Source organism: Nanorana parkeri, unplaced genomic scaffold, assembly GCF_000935625.1.
Source record: "Nanorana parkeri isolate BGI_ZX_2015 unplaced genomic scaffold, ASM93562v1 scaffold2291, whole genome shotgun sequence".
In the NCBI taxonomy this organism is placed as follows: Eukaryota; Metazoa; Chordata; class Amphibia; order Anura; family Dicroglossidae; genus Nanorana; species Nanorana parkeri.
The window spans coordinates 120,790-144,215 of NW_017308559.1; the positions used below are offsets into that span (position 1 = coordinate 120,790).

Sequence of the window (23,426 nt, forward strand, 5' to 3'; positions counted from 1 at the left end):
TATATATATATATGTATATATATATATTATTGTCACATCTTAAGTTCACTCGTTTCAGTTGCATTTTATTTAGCTTATACATGTCCAGGCATGCACACAGGGCTGGTTGCATAACATTTGTGGAACTTGCACTGGTTGGGCATGCCTTGGAATGCTCAGGCTTAGTGCATGTTGCTGCAAGGGCTAAAGGCAGCTTTTAACATAACTAGGCCTAACCCAGTTACAGACTTGTTGTTGTAGTACAGTTGGTAACTTCGGAAATGTCTCACCAATGTCGAAACAACAGTTGACGCATTCTGCTACATTTGTGGCGAGTACACTTAAGTCTCAAAGACTCACTATGACTGGACTTGTTAGGAAAGTGTATGAACTCTAATTTGATTGTAATTTGGTTGTAAGATTGGTGGTTATGACAAGGCATGGGCTCCTCGTATTTGTTGTGCAAGATGTGCTGTCGATCTGAGAGCTTGGCACAAAGGAACTCTGAAGTCACTGCCGTTTGCTGTCCCGATGATATGGCGAGAACAGAAGGATTACGTAATGGACTGTTACTTCTGTCTGACTAGTGTCTTCGATTTTCTCTTCTAAAAATAAGAAAGCGACTACCCCAATCTGCATTTAGTGATGAGACTAGTGCCACATGATGTCACTCTGCCAGTACTTAAGCCACCAGATAAATGAAGCTTTGACTACGGATGAAGATGCTGCAATGCACCAACCAGATACAGACAATGATCTGGATTTTGAATTGTGTATGTCTGGGAAGCCTCACCTCATAACACAAACGCTCAAAATTATACAACCTAGTGAGAGACTTGGGATTGTCAAAAGCAGAACTACTGGGTTCAAGACTGCAAGGATGGTGTTTGCTATCATCATGTATGAAAATTTATTTTGAAGCTGCCAAGATGATTTTAAAGTTTCTTTGCACAGGTAGTCATTTTCTGTACTGACATTGATGGTTTGTTCACAGCTTTGGATTGTGAGCATGACCCCCTAGAAAGGGGTCTATTTATTGATTCATCAATATTAAACCTCAAGACTGTCTTGTTGCACAACAGCAATGTACACCCTTTAATACTTGTTGGCTATGCTGTACAAACGAAGGAAACCTATGTACACCAAGTACAACTGAAATATATGTGGAGATCCAAAAGTAGTGGCACTGCTGCTTGGAATGCAGTTTGCATATACCAAGTACTGTTGTTTTATCTGTGTATGGGACACCCATGCACAAAATTTGTTTTACATTAAAAAGGAATGGCTACTCTGAAAGAATTTGGTTTATGTGGCACATAAACTACTTATTGACCCTACAAAGATATATTTATATATAATATATATTCAGAAATTATGCATTATATATAAATTACCATTGTGATTAAAAGTTAATTAAATATTTCGTAGGATTATGTGATAGTCATTCTGAAATTATATTTGTGTTCAGCTTGAAGGGGGCTATCATAATCACCAAAGGTTTTCATGAAGCAAAACCTTTGAAAAGATTTGTTGTCCGGTGTACTGGGCTGATGTAGATTATCAAAAGAAGCCTTTAGAAATCTATCCAATCTTACAAGCTTTAACCACTCCATTGTTGGGAGTCTTTTGTCATCTTTTTTGGTTAGCCCATATTGCACTTAAACAGAATTTCATAATAAAAAGCAAATGATAAAATCATTAGAGTACTTGAATATGGCTGGTCAGATCAAACTACACCCAAATTAATTGAAACACCTTGCCCTCTTATATGAGAAAATATTGTGTTTCATGTGGAACACCATAAATGACAAAATACTAATTGCAACTCTGTTCAACCTGTCATTGACCCAGGCAACCCTGCCAAACATCATGGTCAGGTTAGCTACCTTACTTTTTTTGTTTGCAGTTGGGCAATACAGTTTGTTACAGGTGTATATGCTTCTACCCTATGAACCCCACTGACATGGTCATTGCTCTGCTTTTGTCAGTGAAGTGCTCAGTTTTAAATTAACAGTAGAACCAAACGATCTGCTTTTGCTGACCTATCTTCTAGTGCAGCAGTTCTCAACCTGTGGGTCGAATGACAATTTGCCAGGGGTCGCCAGGAGTCTCCCGCTATTAGATAGCGGCTCCCGGCCGCCCGGGAGATAAACACTCTCTCCCGGAAAGGTTTAATCTGCTCGATCGAGCAGAGTAAACCTTTTGCTGCGATCGTTTTTTTTTTTTTATTTCTGACATCGGAGCCCTGGCCACCGTAAGTCCGAAAAAAATTAATAAATCGGCATTGGAATGCATAGCTACATTCCTATTGGCTATTTCACTTTGCAATAGCAAACTAGCTATTGCACCCGCCCACTGCTGCTGTCAATCAGAGTTCTCCATCAGGTCCCCATCTAGTGATTATCATCATTATTATTATTAATAATAAAAGCTGACACCCTCGGCTTGTGTTATATGGTTTGCCATTTTAGCTGTTACTGTAGTGGGATAACGGAGGCTAACTGATGCAGATCTCAGAGGCACGGTCACCGTCATTTTAAACATGTTACTCAACAAACGTCCCCCTTGGAGATCCACAGGATTGACAGATCAACCACACAATATGTTTTATACCATTTCATTTTTTTGCTGTCAAAGAAAATATACGCAAAGCTTGGAAAAATGTACCGTCACCTCCAACTTAAATTACCTGGTTTAATAGCACATACAGTTGGGGATACTCCCTTAGCCTCCCAGGTCAAGAAAAATAATAATGAATGCTTCCTACACAGTCCTTTGCAACTCCCCTTGCTGTTGCAATTCCACACTGGACAGCTGTGGATCACTTTCAAACTTGGGAAAACTTCTGTATTGAGCAAAAGGGAGGGCTGCTGTTGCTGACCTTTCCTTCTAAAACTGCTAGTTGCCTGGCTGTCATACTGATCATTGGTTTTAAGACTGAGTCACTGATCTGGAAAAGGTATGCATATCAGGAGTTTTCACTCAGACTTTCCTCATCTGCACAATTGTTTCCTGACAGTCACTCAAAAGTATTGAAACAAAAGGGTCCTCACTAATCCAGGTACCTAGCATTTTCACAAGTATGGTCAGAAATAACACATATTGTATTTCTTTCAGTACAGGTTTTCTTTAACCACCTCCCGTCCATTGGCTGTTCCTGAACGGCCTGACGGGAGCCTTATAGGAGCAGTAGGGCGTCTTAAGACGTCCTTCCCCTCCCACGCTCGTGCATGGTGCCCAGCGCTCACACTAGTGGGGAAACTGTCAAAATGTAAACAGCCAGCGATGGTTAACATTCAAGCGATCCGGCGTCTCTAGAGATGCCGAATCGCTTGTAGTAGGCGCGGGTGTGCGCCGCCCTCTCTGTCGCCGCCAATCCGGCACGGCGACTCTGTCTGTGGACATCAAAAGGAGATCGCTACACCATCTCCCTTTGATCTCTTTTCCGGTCCCTGAAAGCAGGAAGTGATGTATATTGCACCACTTCCACATTCAGTGTCTCTCTCTGGCAACAGATGCCGGTGAGAAGCTGCTGAAGCAGATCTCTGCTTAATCAGCTTCTCTGGGGGTCCCTAGGTGACATTAGGGGTCTTTGAGACCCCTGATGTCTCCATAAAGAGGACCTGTTATGTGAATTGGCTATCACATAGGGGGTTTCTTAGCCCCCTATGTGATGGCAATAAAGTTAAGTGTAAAAAAAAAGTTTAAAAAAAATTAAAGCATAAAAAAATAAAGAAGCTTAAAAAAAGTCACAAATAAAAAAAAAAATCTAAAATAACACAAATTTTTTTTTTAAGTCCCCCGCCCCCTTATACACAAACATGTCACTGTTACGGTGTTTAAAGATTGCTCAGTCAATGTGTTACACAAAGTCCATGCATCTGCGTGAATACATGTGGTAGGGGTTTAATAAATCCGAACATAGTTAGTCAGAAGGGCCCATAAAATATAAGCATTTAATTGCCTAAACATCCGTAATGGGCCATAAGGGTGGGGTTTTTTCACCCGAGGTGCATGGTGAAAAAAGGAAAATAAAATTGTACCAAAAGTACAAGGGAAATCAGGGGCTGCCATGTTCAACAACATGGCCCACCGGATAACCATATCAAATATCCACTGGAGTCACAGGTATCAGTAATCTCTCCTCAAGAAAATAGGTTAATCCTAAACCCTTGCACAGGGACATTTAAGCAAGTACACGCAGAACTCAGTATCACAAGTCAAAAATCCACGTATGGAATACTTCTTTCCATTATAGGGGTGTGGGAACGAGTTGCCACAAACCAAAGCATTGCACATGTTGCAATGATGGCATTTGTAGTAGCCAGTCTTAGTGGAAAAAGAAAAAGTTTTTTTGGAATATTTAAATCTGGGATTGGCCTGAACAAGCATGTCCCGGAGTGATCGACTGCGTTTGTAAACGCTTAGCGCTCTATTCTTGAGAATTGGTGTAAGCGTTCTATTGGCCTGAAGAATATTCATGTTTTCAATAGAGACTCTATGAATAGTCTTGGATGAGGCTGAAAATGTTTGTAAAAATGGAATCCGTTCTTGGGTGTTACGCGGGGTGCTTGTACCATTTAAATCTCTCATAGGCCTTCATTGGAGAACCATCGAGAACTGCAGTGGGATAACCCCTGTGAAGAAAATTGTTGTACATTATGTCAATCTGTAATTTACAGTGGTATCTGTAAATTACGGTGGTATCAGAGCAACTGGGAAATAGGGAGATTATCCAAGAGATGTCGGGGATGGGCGCTCTTATAGTGTAGTATCGTGTTCCTATCTGTTGGTTTTAGTATAAACCGATATAGTGAGTTCATTGTTGGTCACAGTGATCAAAACGTCAAGAAATGAAATTTCAAACAATGAGCATACAGGATTGAAAACAATGCCTGAGAACAGTCCATTCAAAAAGGACACAAACTCAGTGAGTGAGCATTCATTACCATCCCAAATCATAAATACATCGTTGATAAATCTTACCCATGTTATCACCTGTTTAAATAAATGGGATTTGTAAACCTTATCCTTTGGGCTATTGGAAGCCAGTTCAGGGATTGGCAGAGGGGGGTTGCAGACACTGAGCGGTTGGTTAGGTGGATGAGTCTAGCAGCTGCATTCATGATAGACTGAAGGGGGGATAGCCTGTGTAGTGGAAGGCCAATGAGGAGGGAGTTGCAATAATCAAGACGAGGTATAACAAGGGAGTGGATGAGTAATTTTGCGGTTTCTTTGGTGAGGAAGGGGCGTATTTTGGAGATGTTACTAAGGTGAAGGCAGCAGGATTTGGATAGTGATTGGATGTGGGGAAGAAAGGTGAGGTCCGAGTCAAGGATGACACCTAGGACCTTGGCATGAGGGGAGGGCTGGATAGTTGTGTTAACGATCTCAAGGGAAAAGACGGGAGAAGGTGCACGGGCAGGAGGAAATATCAAGAGCTCAGTTTTTGAGAGATTGAGTTTTAAGTGTTGCGACATCGAGGCGGATATGTCGGATAGTAGATTAGTGACACGAGAGGGGAGTTGTGGAGTAGAAAGATAGATTTGAGTGTCATCGGCATAGAGATGATATTGGAAGCCATGTGAGGTGATCAGCTGACCCAGGGAGGAGGTGTAGATGGAGAAGAGAAGCGGTCCAAGGACCGAGCCTTGGGGGACCCCTACAGAAAGAGGAAGAGGAGGGGAGGATTTAGAATTGTAGGTGGCGCTAAAGGAGCGCATAGATGGGTAGGAGGAGAACCATGAGAGAGCAGAGTCTTGTAGTCCAAGTGACTGGAGTTTTCTGAGGAGGAGCAGGTGGTCAACAGTGTCAAAAGCAGCAGAAAGGTCTAATAGCAAAAGTAGGGAATAGTGGCCTTTGTTTTTAGCAGTGAGTAGGTCATTAGTGAGTTTTAGGAGGGTGGTTTCAGTGGAGTGTTGGGGGCGAAAGCCAGATTGTAAGGGGTCAAGAAGGTTGTGATCAGCTAGGTGGCGACTTAGGCGGCAAGGTGGGAGAAAACAAGATCTAGTATGTTACCGTCAGAGTGAGTAGGAGTGTCTGACCATTGGGTTAGATCAAAAGAAGAGGTTAGGTTAAGAAATTGAGCAGAAGCTGGGGTGTTAATGTTAGTAGCAAAGTTAAAGTCACCAATAATGATAGTGGGTATTTCTGAGGAAAGAAAGTAGGGTAGCCAGGCAGAGAAGTCATCCAGAAAGCGAGATACTGGTTCTGGTGGCCGGTATATAACCGCAATCCTCAGTGAAATTGGAGAGAATAGGCGAATCCAGTGGGTTTCAAAAGAGGAGAGGGATAGAGACGGAGGTGAAGGCAGAACTTGAAAAGTGCATTGAGGGGATAGAAGGATTCCCACTCCACCTCCTTTCCGTCCATTGGATCTGGGTGAGTGCGTCCAATGTTGGCCACCATGGGAGAGGGCAGCAGGGGGAGGCAGAGTTGGATGCCTGAAGCCAGGTTTCAGTAACAGCTAGCATGTTAAAGGAATTGGAGATAAGAAGATCATGGACAGCAGTGAGTTTGTTACAGACAGAGTGGGCATTCCAGAGGGCACATGAGAAGGAAGGACCGATTCTAGGAAGCAGGGGAATAGAAATCAGGGTGTGTGGGTTGCAGCTGCTGCCAGAGGAAAGGCAGTGCTGGTTTGGAGGGAGAGTATTAGAAAAGAGAGGGCCCGGATTGTGAGAGATATCCCCTGAAGTCAGGAGAAGCAGTAGTGTGAGGGACGTGAGATGAGAGGGAGTTTTACATGAGCGAACATGCCCAAGTGTCTTGGAGGTAACCCTAGCATGTGTATTCAGAATGAGCAGGAGGTGATGAGTGCAGTAATAGGGAGAGGGTAGGAGAGAAGGAGAAATATATAAATTGTGGGGTGGAGAGGGGGGGTAGAGGAAATACAGTTTAAGTAGAGAAGCCACAATTGTGCGAAGCAGTGGTAGAGAACGCATGCTGTGCAGAGGAAGTATGAGACAGTAAAGTGCATGATGAGTAGTAGGTATGAAACGGGTGCAACAATGAAAGAAAAGAGCTAGGGAAGAGGTTAAGTAAGAGGATAGTATTGAGATCTGGGTGAATGGTCAATGAATAACAGCTGCTGGGCAGCTGAATTATCCTTAAGTCAAGTGCTGATGTATCTCTATAAAGGTAAACTGAACCATGGGGTGGGAGCAATGTTCTGCAGAGAGTTGTAGATGGGGTTTTGGTTGCTTAAATACTCTATCTGTTAGCCAAGGTGCAAACTTTAGAAAAAACAAAAAAGAGAAAGGCAGGGGGTTACTTGAAGTACAGATAAGGGGGTAGAGGGTTATAAACTGGAACAAAATTTATGGTTTGACATACATGAAGCAAGCATCTAAATTAGCTATCACTTAAAACATCACAGATAAGCAGACTTTAAAAACAGCTTGAGAATGCATAGAAATAGTACAATGACATCACAGATAGTTGTGTTGCGCGATTATCGTACGCTAATCGGCAGGTGTATGGACACCTTTAGTGTATGCGTATATTAGGCCCCATTCACACCTACAGTATATTTCAGGTGTGATTAGCGATTCCTGTGTCACTTGCGTTTTCCTGCAGCAGGAATCCCTAATCTGCCGTTTACAAGCGGCAACTATCATAAGAAGTATTATCATAAGATTATTTAAGAGGGTGTGTTAAGGGGCGGAGTTAAGGCCGGGCATGGTTAAGGGTTAGGTGGGGCAACTCGTGGCTAGTAACTCTTAAGGCCTGGCTAGTAGCTCAGGACTTGAAATTTTGAACCCTCTACTAAGACATACAGAATATGTGCAAATGTAGACGAAGGAAGAATTAACACCTTCTCTGAATCAGCTGTTTGTGTAATCTGAGCTTCACCTAATGAGCTCTGTAATCGGAAGGTTTTTTTTTTCCAACAAGAAGGTTAAAAAGGAGTCTAGACCTTTAGTGAAAATGGTAAGCATGCAGTGTTTCATACAGGGCTTTAAAAAAATGTATTAAGAAAGGAAACTTTAAGCACAGTTGCTATTTTTAGTGGACAGTATTGTCAGTTAGGGAACTGGATAACATGTGAGTTCCTTATCAAATTAAACTTTTAATTTCACTTCTTTTGCTTTTATATGGCCTTTATTGGGGCTATTTTGCATATTTCTGTTTGCCTTCTAGGAGCCTAAAACCAGGGGGAAAAGTGGCTAAGAAAGAATTGGGGGAAGAGGACTCTGTTTCTGACTGGGACATTGATGATGAGGACGATGACATTTCTCTGGCTAGTATGTGTGAGGAAGAGTTTGAAAATGATGGAACTGGAGGAGTTTTTATGAACACATCTGAAACAGCTGAGGAGGAACTAGGTAACCCATATGATAATGCATTAATGTTTTCAAAATATGATAACTGCATTAATGTTTTCAAAAGTTGAGGTATGTGATGAAACAGCCATTATGTAAAAAATGGTCTCTGTTTAAAAAAAAAGCACTCATGCAGATTTCTTAAGTGTGCAGCCTATTAGCCTTGTTTCCAGATAATATTGTTTGTATCTGCCTCATTGCTTGGACAGATAGATTACCTTGCAGTTGCACGTTTGTTGTCTCCAGATTCTGCCTGCATTGAGATGGTTGTTACCCACTATAAACCTGGAGGGATATATCCTTTAATACACAGAATATAATTTTCCTAGTTGGGATTTATAGTGACTGGTAATATATTTTAACATAAGATAAACAGTTAATTTTGTAATGTACCCATTCTGATCCTCATAATATTTCTTTAAAAATTTTTAAGAAAACTGTTTTATTTCTCCTTTCTCAGAATTAAAAAAGGGAAAGAAGAGGCGTTTAAAAGAAGACGACATGTTTTCTGCTGCCGAAGAGGTATTTTTGTAATTCACAGATTTCACACATTTTACAAGTTTTTATCTAACTTGCTAGAATAGAACAATAGTTTTATTTTTGAATAGTGGGGAAAAAATGGATTTGCTTTGCATTTGCCATGTAAGGTGGACCATTTTCTTTCACATTTATTAAGGGTCACCGAATTTAGTTATTCTGAGACATTTGGGCTATACTGCCACCTTCAGGAGGAACTGAACAGTGCCAAGCTAAAAGCTGTTTGCCAGCCAGGTATATCTCCTCCCACTCTTAGCACGTTTCAGTTTATTGTTGGTGTCCTAGGTAGGTGGACATCTTTTCTTTGCTGAGAAAAGCTGTACCATTTTTATTAGTAATTTTATTGATTTTCTACAGATCTTTTATACGCCAATCAACACTTCATCTACAGGCTGCTAAGCTCAGCCTTTTATGCAGTAATGCAGATTGGTTTATCCTTAGTAATGCCTTGAAGGCCATACCCAGATAACATTAGATCAATGATTGCTGGGCCTGTCTGGAATGTGTCCCTTGGGCAGTGGGCTCTACTTGTGGTGCTTTCCAGACCTTTGTGCTCTGTGTTAATCACAGAGCATTCTCCAGGTCAGAGTTGCAGAAAAGCCTCTGGATTGACCCATTCTCTAAAGATTCACTTTGTGACAGGGTGGATTTGATTTAAATCAAGTCGACTTAAATCACGATTTAAATCATGATTTAAATCATTAGTAAAAAGGCTTGATTTAAATCAACTCGATCTAAATCATAATTTTTAAAGAGCCACTGTCATCTCTGTCCCGCAGTGGCTCCTCCTCTGACCCGCTGTTCACTCACCGACAGTCCCATTCACTTTAATGGAACGGCTGGTGATGCGGCAGTGACACAACAAGGTGAGGGACGTGGCGGGCAGCAGGTGAGTGGATGCCCACTAAGTGCTCTTTAAATGTAAGGACTCATTCTTGCTGATGGTAAGAATATTTAATTTTATTATTTGCAAACAAGGGTTAAGATGATCTGGAATGTCATCTTTGGGAACTAAACTCTGCTTGTGGTGTGAACAGTCACTTGTGTACTGTTAGCTGCAGAGCTATCTCTAGGTCCAATCTGGTTAGCAAGTATCTCAAATGTCTGGGTAAGAGATGTGGTTAGTGCCTACAAGCTAGAATTTACTTATCTACCTCTGCACTGCTTCATGTTGCCCAAACTTCCTGTGTATTTGCACGGGCTTGCAGACCTCCATGCTGCTTTGGCAGATCTTTTGATCCAAGGTGTTCTTGCCATTGTTCCAATGGCAGAAAGGTTTCAGTGGTTTTACTCCAGCCCTTTCCCTGTTTCAAAATCAAAAGGGGAAATTTGCCCTGTCTTGGATCTAATGACCTTGAATGTCTTTGAATCCAAAAGTATTGCATGGAAACCTCCCAGCTCTATCATATCATCCCTCCACCTCGTGAAACTTTCTAGCAGCTGTAGACATCAAGGATGCTTAATTGCATGTCCCCTCCAAGCGCACCAACACTACCTCCGAGTACAGAACAGTACCAGTTTGTAGCCCTTACATTTGGTCTGTCTTCCGCACACTGGGTTTTCGCAAAGGTGCTACCCTTGCTACATTCCTAGGGCATCCACATTGTGGAATTGTTGAGCTATCTTCTGTTGTCATGTCAAATACTGGCAAGCATTTTAATGCAGAAAGTGCAGACCTTAAAGAGGTTTGGTTGGATCTTGAATCTTACAGCGGCACTGAAACCAACTCATAATTTTGGTTTATCTGAGACTCAGTCTAGACATAGCTCAGGCCAGTTTTACTTCCCCAAGAAAACCTTCTGACACTCTGCTCCCAGATTCAGACTCTACAGACCAGGATTTGTCCAGTTCTGCAATTCTGCATGAGAGTCCTGGGCCTAAAGGTAGCCTCCTCGCAACATTCTGTTGTCATGGAACAGTCAGTCTCACACTGAAGAGTCCAGCTCTGCAGTTGGGGGAATCCTTCCTTCCATTGTCATAGCAGATCATCGCAATAGATGTCAGTCTGAATGGCTGGACAAGGAGTCCTCGACTCCTTGTCAGTGCAGGGGCCTTGGTCACCAGAGGAATCTCATTTCTAAATCACCATTCTGGATTTCCCAAGTGATCCTACAATGCTGGACATCCCAACTAGAGGGTCACACTAACAGAATTCAAATGGACAATGCCACTGTGATGGTGCACATCAACACTCAGGGAGGAACATGAAGCATTGCTGTGACTAAAGACGAAAAAAAAGCATTCTAGCCTGGCCAGGACTTCACGTTACGGCCTTTGTCGTTTATATCTCGGGAGTGAACACTTGGCAAACAGATTCCCTCAGTAGGCAGCCAGGAGAATGGTCCCTATATTTGGAAGTCTTTAAGGACTTGAGGCACAAGTGGGGGGCACCACACGTGGACCTTCTGGCCTCCAAGCTAGACAGGTTTATTTCCAGATTCAGAGATCCTCTGATCTGCACGCTCCAAGGGATCAGTACAGCCTGATATACACCTTTTTCCACTCTAAAATTCTTTTCTGATCTTCCTCAGGATTGAGATGGAGGGTATCCCAAAGATTTTCAAAGCTGGCCCAGTTAGATATAGTACACTGATTTGATCAGACACACCCTGCATGGCTCTTCCAGATCGACAGGATCTTCTATCTCAAGGACTGGTTTGCCACCCTGCTTCATGGATGCTGGCTTTAACTGCATGGCTGTTGAAGTCCAGGTCTTGATTATGTTACCCAAATTACTAGTTATGATCCGCTATATAAGCGTTCACACCTATGAGGATTCAACCATGAGATTTTTTAGCTCAACACAATAACAGAAATGTATTGGTAAATAGTATTAAGACTTAAATACAGTGAAACAACAATCTATTTAACTATGAAACACAAAAGATTTTGATAGATCTTTAACGATCTTACTGTACCCAGACTGGAGGGAAAATTACAAATGCGCAGGTGTCCAGAGGTTAACCCAAAGTCATGGTTGCATCTAAACAAGGGTGGGCAATCTAATTGTTTATCTACCTACAAGGATCCTTTCAAGCTCTTGGCCAGAGACAAAAGAGAGTATTCATCTACAGTATTGTGAAAATAAAAGATCTTGGCTCTGAGGTGTTTGATCTTATTGTCTCTTGTCTTGACCATTTACAGTTATCAGGCTGTGCCTGGACAAATCCATAATTACATTCAAAATTCCCATGTATTCAACCTCAGGACAGTAAAAACACTTTTTTTTTTCCTTTCTCCATTCAGTCACCCAACATAGAATATGTTTAAGTACAAAAGCTTTATGCATATGTTCATGGATATTTGACATAAACCTCATAAGGTAACAAATGGCAGGAGTCTCTCGGAATCATAATTCCCACTCTGTAACCTCCAATAAAGTCTAACATTGCACCTGGAAGGCTGGCAATGTTAGACGCAAGGAAAGAAGAATTTTCCCCTAGCAAATGCTCCGTGGGGCGAGTCCTGGCCTTTTTAAAGATCAGGTCTGTATCAGCATTAGGCCCAGAGTACGATCAAGGGACAAATCTCACCCCTTATAATCCTATTGCAAAGACTACCAGCCTCGCATTAATTAGTCAATGTTATTTTGCAGGTTGCTTGTCATGTGGCCCCTCCTGTGACTTGGCAGGATTTGAATCTGGTTCTGCCAGCACTTCAAAGCTTTTTGGACCCATTAGGGATATTCCTCATTTTTCTCTCGCTCACAAGTTTGCCTTCCTTGTTGCCAGCACCTCTGTGAGGCATGTTTGAGCTGGCGACCTCATACTGTAAAGATTCCTTGGTCTTACACAAGGATAAGGTAGTATAGCAGCTCTATGCCTTAATCTTTCCCAAGTTCAGTACGCTATAAGAAAATTTCTCTTTACTGCTTGGATATAGTTTGTGCCTTGCAAGTTTACTCGTTAGCCACTGCTGACATTAAAAATACATTCTCTTTTTATAATTTCTGATGGCACTCATAAAGGGAAACCAGCATCTCACACCACCATTTCTTGGCTCAGACTATCATTTAAACTTATGAACTAGGCTCCACCCTTTCCTGTAAAAGCACACACACTACTATGTTTGTGAGTGCTTCTTAGGCGTTTCAACATCAGACAATTGTTTCACAGATTTGCAATGCTGCCATCTTGTCTTCACATTGTCTTCCAGGTAGATATTCAGGTACCTCATCTACCGTCGGCTTTGGGCGAAAGATCCTTCTGGGCAGTGCTTTAAGCTGCAGGCTGTCTGATTTTACGGTTTGTTTTTTGGGGGTCTGTTAGTGTGTTGTTGCTGTTGACCACCCCTCAATTGGACTGGTTTTGGATGACCCAATTGTCAGAATAATTCTATATTTTGTCCCTTAATGAACAAGAGAGAAAACTTTTTTTGTTTTTAATGTAAAATCCGTTTCTTTCTTGGAGTTAAGGGACACTGGTCCAACCAGTCTTAGGGGTACTGCTTTTCTGCAAAAACTCTAGCATGGGGTGATATCTGGCTGGCCAACTGATTTTTTTGTTTGCCACTGTCCAAGGCAACAGCATAACCTAATTGTCTCAGAATAACTGAATCCCATGTACTTTAATGAACTCCAAGAAACAGATTTAAAGTAAGCACATAAATGTTATTTTTCTGTCTTGTTTTCTTTTGATACATTTCAGAATTAAGGCTATGTTAACATGTCTGGAGCAGATCTGCAGACACAGTGCAGTGCGATTTTTGCCACGTTCCGGGGTGTTTTGGGTTTTTTAAGCTTAAAATGGGCTTTCAGTTGCAGCCTAGTGCATTTGTATGCATTTGTGATGTGTTCCAGTGCATTCCAGACCAGAGAAAATCAGACCAGCAGTATCTTTTTTTGTCTGGTCTGGAACGGACTGCACTGGTGAGCACATAGCCCAGAAATACCATAGAACTACATTGGAATGCTTTTTTTGTCCTGGGAACAAACTGGTCTGAAAATGATCCGGACATAATGTGAACAAGCCCTTAGGGGTAAGCTTGTAATTATTTCAGCAATGTATTGTTTCAGCAATAGCGTTTTGCTAAAAAAGGAAAACATATTTTTTTGGAGAAACCTATTTTTTTAGGATCAGCAAACTAGCAGGAGCTAGTACATCAGAGACAGATGATTTGTTTTGTATATGTTGTTCAGCTAGGTGACATGCCCTTTATAAGGAATGTTGTGGAAATTTTATTAGGATGTGTTTTTAGTATATTGTATATGTGAATATTGTCACTATGTCTCTCAGTGTCAGGTTTGCCGGGCTATGCTCTATTGGAGCATGAGTGAAAAATGTGAAATCAGCGCTTATGGAAGGGTTAAGTGTTAAAGCTGCTGCGCTATAGTTTTTAACAACAATGAAATAATGAGTGTGCAGCGCTGTAGGTGTTTTATGTGTTACACATCTATTAACGTGCTAAAATCCCTACAATGGGTAAAGTGTAATCCCTTTTTCAGGGATATATAAATATGAAAACGTGTTTAAACAAATAAAATTACAAACAATATTGGGTGATCCTAGTGTCTTCACATAGCAATATCCTTAATTATTAAAAGGAACCAAGTGCCTCATAAAATCCGCTGTGTAGCTATATAACAGCCAACTTAATCAAATTCTATACAATAGTCAGTGATAATTCATCAAAATAAAGTTCATCAAAATAAAGTTCATCAAAATAAAGTTCAATTGTGATGATAATGGGAAAAATCCAAAGTAGAAAAAAATGAAGCCCAGACAGAAATATTTCAACACCGCTGTGCAAGTGTCCACGAATCCCCCTCTGGGGTGCGCACTCACCCCACTGTTTGTGGAAAATAGACAGTGTAGATGATTCTATGCGTCCACATTTAAGGTATTCTATCCGGTAGTATCCCGTCACTCGAGCATTTGTGGGATCATAAAAGAAAAACTCCTCATGGTGTGGCAAATATACACGTTTATTTAAAAAAACATAGAAAACTCAGTTTAAAACAGCAAAAACCGGCCGGTCAAACACAGCACCAAATCCAGCGTCCGCCAAGCATGTACTTCCTGATCGTGGTATCACATGGAATAGGCCCGCCCCGACTCGTTTCGTCACAGTCGACGTCCTCAGGGGGTTGCAACACATAAAACACCTACAGCGCTGCACACTCATTATTTTATTCTATTGGAGCATGGCCCGGAATTAATCAGCACTGAGGGTAAACCATTGGAGTAGATATCTTCCTGTGGATGTGGAGACGCGGCTGCTGTGCGCAGGGGTCTCCGCCGGCGAATGGTCCATGTGCTATGCACTGGGGTGTTGGCCGGGGGAGATTGATGTGCATTGCGGAGCGGCGTTCTCTTAGCGAGTGTATGGACGACGGCAAGGGACCCTGCGCAATGTGCGGCTTTATGAGCTTGGCGTGGATCTATTTGTTTTGAGAACTCTGTATCGTTTTTCAGATACATATCTGCCTTTATGAAAGAAACATGCGTTCGTATCTTTTTGGTGCGTCTGATCAAAGTGCTGGAAATAATATGCCATTGTCCCTGCAGATAAGCTCGCATTCATGAAAACCGTAGTGATAAAGTTCACTACTTTATGTGTGCAGGTCTGGTTAAGGCAGCGTCCACAGTCAAACATGCTTACTCCTTTGTGTAAGTGTTTTGGCGGGAAATCCATTGCACATGGTTGTCCATTGTTAACAAATGTGCACGTGAAACATGAACTGGCAGCTGAAAGCTGTGCACGGTGCTTCACATGCATGAGCATACACTCCCCTTTTCTATTGTCTATTCAGATGTATACATGTGTTTCGTTGGCTGACTCTAATGTAGATGAAGTGGTGGTTGTTGGAGACATCACTTCCTGCTGTTACCCCTATAAATAAAAGGATCTGACGCTATTCAGGAGGATAGAGACTGAGGATCCAACGTAATAACAGGACGTGTCTGTGTTTCCTTGCTGAGCGCAGCGGATTTCTATGCGCAGGAAGCGGATATTAATTTCTATAACAGGAATTGTAGTAAAAGAAGGCAATCTTTTATACTTTAAAAAAAAAAGGTATTATGTTTATGTGCGCTTCCACACACAAACGGCCAGACAGGAGGATATGTGGCGAATCTGGGTCTGAAAAAAAAAATTTATATACCTCGTGTCCCTTATCTTCAGTGGATATTAGAGGCGTTTTGAAGAAGTGATAAGTGGATTTGGATCTGCTGATGTCCTCTCCTTCTCTGGTTCCGGTGTCTCTGACAGGGGTGGGATGGGAGTTTGATTGGAGGTGTTGACCTCCCTCTCCCTTCTTGAGAATGTCCGCAGTCTCCCTCCTGGACACGGGTTGTCCTGATTGGTTGCCTCCATTCCCCTGAGGAAGGGAACATGCGAGACGCGTTTGGATCTTTGCCTGATACACAAGTTGGCCAGAATACTACTATATGAGATGATTGTGAAAATCCCAAGGATATAACTGGATATTAATATATGAAGAATAGTTATTTATTCTCTGGCTGCGTATGCAGGTCAATATGGGGGAATTATGCCTTTTAGGATTAAGATATTTTTTATATTGATATCATGTATCAATATCATGTATTGATATCATGATATCATATGTACTAATACATTTTTCTTTGATTTTACTTGGAATGACTGACATCTCATTAAACCCCAATCTTTTCTTTTAAAATGTAGATGACAGAAGTGGGGGTTCAAATAAGGGAATGGAGTCAAAAGCATGCATGGGTAACTAGGTTAAGACAGTGAGGTTATTGGAGTATTTTCAACAGAGCCTATTGTTTCTGGTGGTGAAGGATAGCAAGGAGGCATATAAATGTTATTTATATTCGGTTTAAGTGAGAGGACATGAAAGCAGAGACCGCACATTGACATTCAGTAACATGATACAGGAGGTGTATGATTGGATTTTGTAAGCAAATTGTAGGTCCTGTACTCAAAGTGAAATTAAAAGATATATAATACATAATTCTGTTAGTCTTGTTCAGTCACATATATTTCTTATCTAATTGTTTTATGCTTTTTTTTTTTTTTTAGTTTGGTGATATCCTGGATGACAACACTAGTTCAAAGTTTGACAACATTGGCATCAATGCCATGTCTAATAAGGAAAATGCAAGTAAGTATGTTTTCCAGTTCAACTTATATGATGATACCCATAGGTAAAAATGCCTATCTCTTTGTACAGAAAGTAGAAAATGTCCAGCCCTATCAAACTTTCCAGTATTCCCCTGTCCCATGGTATAGTTGATTTAAGAGTATTTTGTTCTCTACACAAGACATATTAATGATACAGCAGGATCATTTTAGACTTAAAGTGGACCTTTACCCCATTTCACGAAGAAATCACATCTGTGTGCAGCTCTGTGTGGTTATATGAAATCATATTACATGCATTATTTAAATAAACGTAATTTGCTTTTACTTGCCATTACTGTTTTTCCACTTCCTGGTCCTCTTAGGCATTAGTGATGTAGCCCATGCCTAAGCGATGCCTCCTGGGAAGGGTACATCGACAGTGCATTGCTGCAATATTCTCATCTGTAAAATGCATAATCTTGCAAGATCTCAGAGAAAGACATTTTAGGCCACATGTGCCAGAGTTCCAGGAAGTAAAGCAAAATGGATTAATCTGCCTTAGTAAAAATGGCCACTGTGAGAAGGATGGTGAGAAAAATAAGCTAGGCAAAGAATAAAATTTCTGCAATTATCTAATATCTGTTCGAAGATTGTCATTACAAAACATATCTAAAGGTGGCTTTGTTGTCGTTTTAAAAGAAGAACGTAGCAAGTTTAATACGGTGGACTTTGGAGTTCCACAAAAAAGAGCTAACTAAGGCATTTATTTTACGGAAAAAAAATTGAGGCACCCACACCGGAGAATTTCTGAGGAAATATAGAAAAACGGGTAAAAGTTTAATTTTAATGAAATTTACTTTGCCAATGAGGGACAGGGGAAGGTGTCTCCAGGACTCCAGACGTGATTTAAGCATAGCAAGTAAAGGGAGACGGTTCAGGGAGTAGAAATCCCCCACCGATCTAGTAATCTTAACACCCAGGTAAGTAATTGTGTCCACCCATTGTAAGGTTAGATAAGAATCGGCCAATAGTCTAGTCTGGGGATCTAGGGGCAGAATATGGGACCTAGACCAGTTTACCGTTAACCCCGAGCACACTTCGAACGAATCCAAGATACGCTGAGCCTCCTGAAGCGACGGTCCAGCATCCGCTAGAACTAAAATAAGGTAATCCGTATATAAGGCTAAACGCTCCTCTATACCCTTAATCTTAAAACCAGTTATCACCTGTGAGGACCTCAGTGCCACTGCCAGTGGTTTACCACCAGTGCGAACAGGCCAGGAGACAAAGGGCAGCCCTGACGAGTGCCCCTCTCAATCACAAAAGGTTCTGACGGTAGAAAGCCAATTTTAAGGATAGCCCTAGGTGAATCATAAAGAATACTAAACCCATCTCCTAAATTGTGGACCAAAACCACTGAGCACTTCCCACATATAACCCCAATCAAAAGAGTAAAAGGCCTTGGCCGCATCCAACGAGACTAAGGCCCTGGAGCCCACATTATCATGAGCAAGCTGTAGATTTGTAAACAACCTGCGTAAGTTCGTTTCTGTGGATTTGCCAGGGATAAACCCTGTTTGGTCAGTATCCACCAAGGAACCAATGACTCTGGAGAGACGGGTCGCTAGCACTTTTGTGAGCAATTTTAAATCCATGTTTAACAAGGCAAAGGGTCTGTACAAGGAGCATAAGAGGGGATCCTTACCAGACTTAGGGAGCAGAACAACATGAGCCTCCTTAAATGAGTCGGGGAGAGCCCCCAATTCCAGACAACTGAGATATAGATTCCTGAGCCTGGAGGCAAGTGAATCAGCATAAACTTTTGTACCACTCTGCCGGAAAGCCATCCGGCCCAGGAGCCTTTTCATTAGGAAAGGATGCTATTGCTGTCCGCACCTCCTGCTCTGTTATGGGTGCCTCCAAAAATTCTTGGTCTGAGCTTTCCAACACCGGTAGTGGAAGCCCACCCAACAAGTTTCCCAAAGAGCTCAATTCATATACAGGCATCCAAGAATAGAGGGATTTGTAGTATTCCCGGAATTCCTGCAGAATCAAAGAGGGGTCCGTAACTCTAGCCCCACTATTGGTCAGAATGCAGCTGATGTTTGTTTGAGACCTCTGTTCCACTACCAACATAGCCAGAAGCTTGCCATTCTTGTCCCCCTGCTGAAACAATTGGACATTTGCCAACTCCTAGTTTCCCCCCATGATCCGACAGACCCCCTGGGAGATATGAGGCACTAGACACCAGACCGAGCATAGGTAGATTGCCAAATGCCATGTCCAGCCGAGGCGAGGAGCCATGAATATGGGAGATATGCGAGTATGCACGCACACCAGGATGCTTTCAACTCCATATCTCCTCAACCAGGGCTGTTTCAGCCCAGGACTGCAGATCAGTACCAGGTACATACACATTTACCACTGCTAGCTTAGTGGTTTGTACATACAAAACCGCAATGACAAATCTGCCGCCAGGGTCAATAACAGTATGCAATATAGTGCAAGGAAGAGACTTCAGCACCGATACGCCCCGGTAGTAGGTGGCATGCACCGCCCGATGCATCCAGGTGTGCATCAGGGCCAACACTCTACCCCCCTCTAAATGAGTTTCCTGCAATAAAACAATGTGGTTGGATTTGTTTCAAATAGTTATGACCTCCAATTACCTCTTTAACTTATTATTTAGACCCCGTACATTCCAGGAGACCACTGTTATATTATCCAAACCCATAATACAGTATCCTAAGTGTAACAGGGTATAGCTCCAGTACTAACTGTATGTGGAATTCAGGGCGACACACAACACCCCAGGCCCAAACATGAAAACAACCCCCCCACTTACCAAGGAAACTTAAAAAACAAGACATTTATAATACCTTAGGAAGTCTAAGCCCAAAACCCCCAAAAATATCAGTCAGGAACGCACCACCAGAACAATGGTGTGCATACAAAAAGTGCACTTGAGGAAGGAAAAAAAAGCGCAGACCAACAGAAAAATTAAAAACAAAAATATGAAAAGTACAATTCCAAAGATCTAGGGAATGCTGCAAATGATGGGATGGATGACGTCCAGACGAGGACTAAGAGCACCAAAAAACAATGGAGTCACCGCAGGGCCAATGTATACTGCCGAACGTGTTACAGTACTTGCATATAGAATAGTGAGCAGGTCGTAATGGGAAAAGGCAGCATGCACGGGTGAGATATCTAGGAGATATTCATCAAAAATGACAGGAGAAAAAGGCCAAATTCAAAAATAACAATAAAACAAACGGAGAAACCCAAGAACAACTGTCGCCTTTTTAGGTAACATTAAGGCAGACCTGGCGGACAGGGTAATATTGCGCTGAGGGAAGCATCTCATCCCAGCGAATCCAGCCACTCATTCGCCAAGGTCGAGGGATCGAACGTGCCTGAATGGGGCACTCTGAGCTTGCTGGGGTACAACATGCCCTTCTCCTGAAGAGTACGTCGCACTTCCACAAAGGATCTCCTCTGTTTCTGTATCTCAGCCGAGAAGTCAGGGAAGAGGCGAATTGAAGCATTTTCGTGGCGAGGATCAAGAATCTTTCTGGCAGCAGCCAACACTCTTATCACAGTCTCGGTAATTTAGGAGACGAACCAGGAATGGACGCGGGGGCGCTCCTGGGACCGACCTGCCAGTAGGAACCCTATGTGCCCGTTCCACGACGAACGTCGGAGGCAACTCATCCAGGGCAAGTATGGTCTTGAAGAGAGCTTCAGCAAAGGGAGCCGGCTGGGGGCCCTCTGCCCCTTCAGGCAGGCCAACAAATGCGCACATTGTTCTCCGCATCCTATTTTCAGAATACTCTACTTTTGCGGCCAGGAGCCAGACCATGCGTTGTAGTTTTTGAACCCGGGTCTCCGCCTGCGAGAGCCTGCCCCTGATCTTATCTAAGTCGTGTCTAATCAGGGTGCATTCCACAGCCAGGTGATCAATTTTGGCCATGAGCATGGCCTTGCAGCCCTCTATGGCTTCAAGTATTGCCTGAGTCCCGGTCTATGCTGTACCTGAGCTCGGTGGCAGGGCAGAAGGATCTGTTGAGACATCCGCAGCGTCATCAGCTCCTCCCTCCATCGTGTGCACAGAGCAGGAGCACTCGCAGGCAAGGAGGGCAAGATGTCGACCGACAGGTACGAGGCTGCACGGTGCAAGTTCCTCCGCCCCCGTCTCGGAGTATCAGCCCATTTCCCAGACCTAGACGGCATGCCACGAAGAACAGCACGCTCACCAGAGCCCCGGTGAGTAGGATTGTGCGCTCGGTCAGAGAAAAGAACCAGAGATTAGCAGCGGAGCTGCCTAGATCTCGTCTGCGCCGCTTCACATCCTGGCCACGCCCCCCGGCCACCTGCAATTGACAACTTCTCCTGCTTTCTCCCCGCCCAGAGCCGCTCCATGCTCGGATCTGTTTCTGCTCGGGGTGGAGGGGCGGAAGAGGGATCTGTCAAATTCAGGATGCCGAGCACTGAGGGGAGAGCACAGCCGCTGTCAAAATTCAGGATGGAGAGTGGTTCTGTGCGTGGCCGAGCAGCTCATAATGGAGAGCAGAGGATCGGTAAATGTGTAATATTTACTGATCCTTCTGTGTGATCGCTGATCACTGCAATGTTTGTAAACAACTGGGACATAGTATGTGTCCTTAGTTATGAACAGGAAGTGCTTTACATCACTTCCTGTTCATTCATGAGTATCTGAAAGGATAGAAGCAGTTCACTATAGAGGCTTCTGTCCATTCATAACTGGTTAATAGTAAATATTTACAATCCCCAGTTTGTGAATGAATAGGAAGGCTCTGTACTGAGTGCTTTCTACTCATTCAGAACAGCTGCAGAAAAAGAGATTGAGGACTTGTGTCCTCATTCTCTTTTTCTCTTATAAAAGGGAAATATCAGGGGTCTATTTATCCTCTAAGACTTTTGTAGAGGATATCTTTCATTTGGCTTCCCTTGTATGATCCCCACTGATTCTATGGAATCTGAATTTGGTTATCTTACTTTTTGAGCCTATTAAGGATTTTGCCTCTGTGAGGCGCGTGCCTGAACTAGCAGTTTTATGCTTTAAAGAACTGTTGTTTTGTCAGCCTGTTAATGTTTTGTTGCTGTTGCCCACCCTACAGTTGGACTGCTTTTGGATATCCCAACAGTTTCTGAAATTATCTGTCCTTCAATGAATGCTAAAATGGGAAAATGGCATATTTGTACTTACCATAAAATCAATTTCTTGTAGTTCATTGAAGGACATATTCCCCGCCCCTCCATGTCTATGTTCATGCTCTTGGTACTGCTTTTAAAAACTGAGGCATGCTAGGAGGGGCTCTACCTGACTGGCCACAGTTTTTTCAGTGTCCAAATCCTCCTGTAGGCAGCAGTATAGCCCAAGAACCTCTTAGATTCTGTGTGCCTCAATGAACTACAAGAAGTATTTTTTACTGTAAGTACAAAAATCCTATTTTGGTCTTTACACATGTAAATTTTGGCTTTAATACTGCAATTCTGAAATTAATACTTAGGGTAAATTCACACTGCTAATTTATTTTATTTCACTAGGCATCAAGCAACTGAAATGGGAAGCCGAAAGAGACAATTGGGTTCACAGCAGAGATGCTAGAAGTATCATCAAGAAGAAAAGAAAATTCAACCGAACGAAGCTACAAAAGAAAGGGAGAAAATAAATGCAATTTTGTAATTTATATTTCTGCATTTTCTTTTACCTTATATTTTTTACATTTTGTGTTTAGTATTGATTTAATAAATTAAATCTTATCTAAAATGTATGCAGTTTTCTATAAACATGTTTTAATGTGACATATTAAACTAAACCTGTAATGAGAGCAATTCAGAGGCAGCTGCTACCCTTGCTGACCACAATCTGGAAATGCAGGTTGCCTCACTACCTCCGATTTCATATCTGATTTATAGTTACTAAGTCAAAACCGTTATTCAGAGCTGAATGAAGTCAGAATTTCTAGTCTGCCTATAGATCAGCGATTCCAAAGGGAGCAAGTCAATTGAACTATCATGACTACAGAAAGTGTTTTTTGTTTCCAGAGAAAACCGCAATGACAGCATCTTTGATTCCTCTGTACAGGTCTCTTACATGGATTTGTGTGAACTCTTGATTTCTTTCCACGGTCAAAAATATATTGTATGTTAATTGGACTAAATCAACCCAAATGCACATGTGCACTTTTGCCACTGTGATAGAAATGTAAAAGAAAACTTCAAGTGCACTTACTAAATCCTCCCCACATTCAAAATAACATGCATACCATCAAAAATATGGAATAAATGAAATCCAGAAAAAAAGCAGTCCCTTTAGTGAAAGCAATAGAGGTCTCTTCAGATAATATATTGCAATGTATATCCTCTATATTTTATTGGTGTCTATTGATCCTCAAAAACACCTCCATGTGAAATCACTCAAGAAAGCAGAGACGTGCTTGTGCTCACAGGTACACTTACCAGAGAAAAAATGTCAGGCCGAAACCGAAAATAATTTTTTTCCTAAACCTTTTT

At 42.2% G+C, this 23,426-nt stretch overlaps 1 protein-coding gene across 1 annotated transcript in view; it reads left to right on the top strand.

The window, feature by feature from the left end:
• The window catches only part of CEBPZ (CCAAT/enhancer binding protein zeta), a 136,627-nt gene extending 114,045 nt beyond the window's left edge, over positions 1 to 22,582 (top strand). Inside the window, exons 12-15 of the mRNA XM_018573239.1 lie at positions 8,122 to 8,306; positions 8,764 to 8,825; positions 16,845 to 16,926; positions 22,458 to 22,582. Coding sequence (XP_018428741.1) covers positions 8,122 to 8,306; positions 8,764 to 8,825; positions 16,845 to 16,926; positions 22,458 to 22,582 — 454 coding nt within the window. The remainder of the gene's footprint in view (positions 1 to 8,121; positions 8,307 to 8,763; positions 8,826 to 16,844; positions 16,927 to 22,457) is intronic.
• Positions 22,583 to 23,426: the final 844 nt, after the last annotated feature.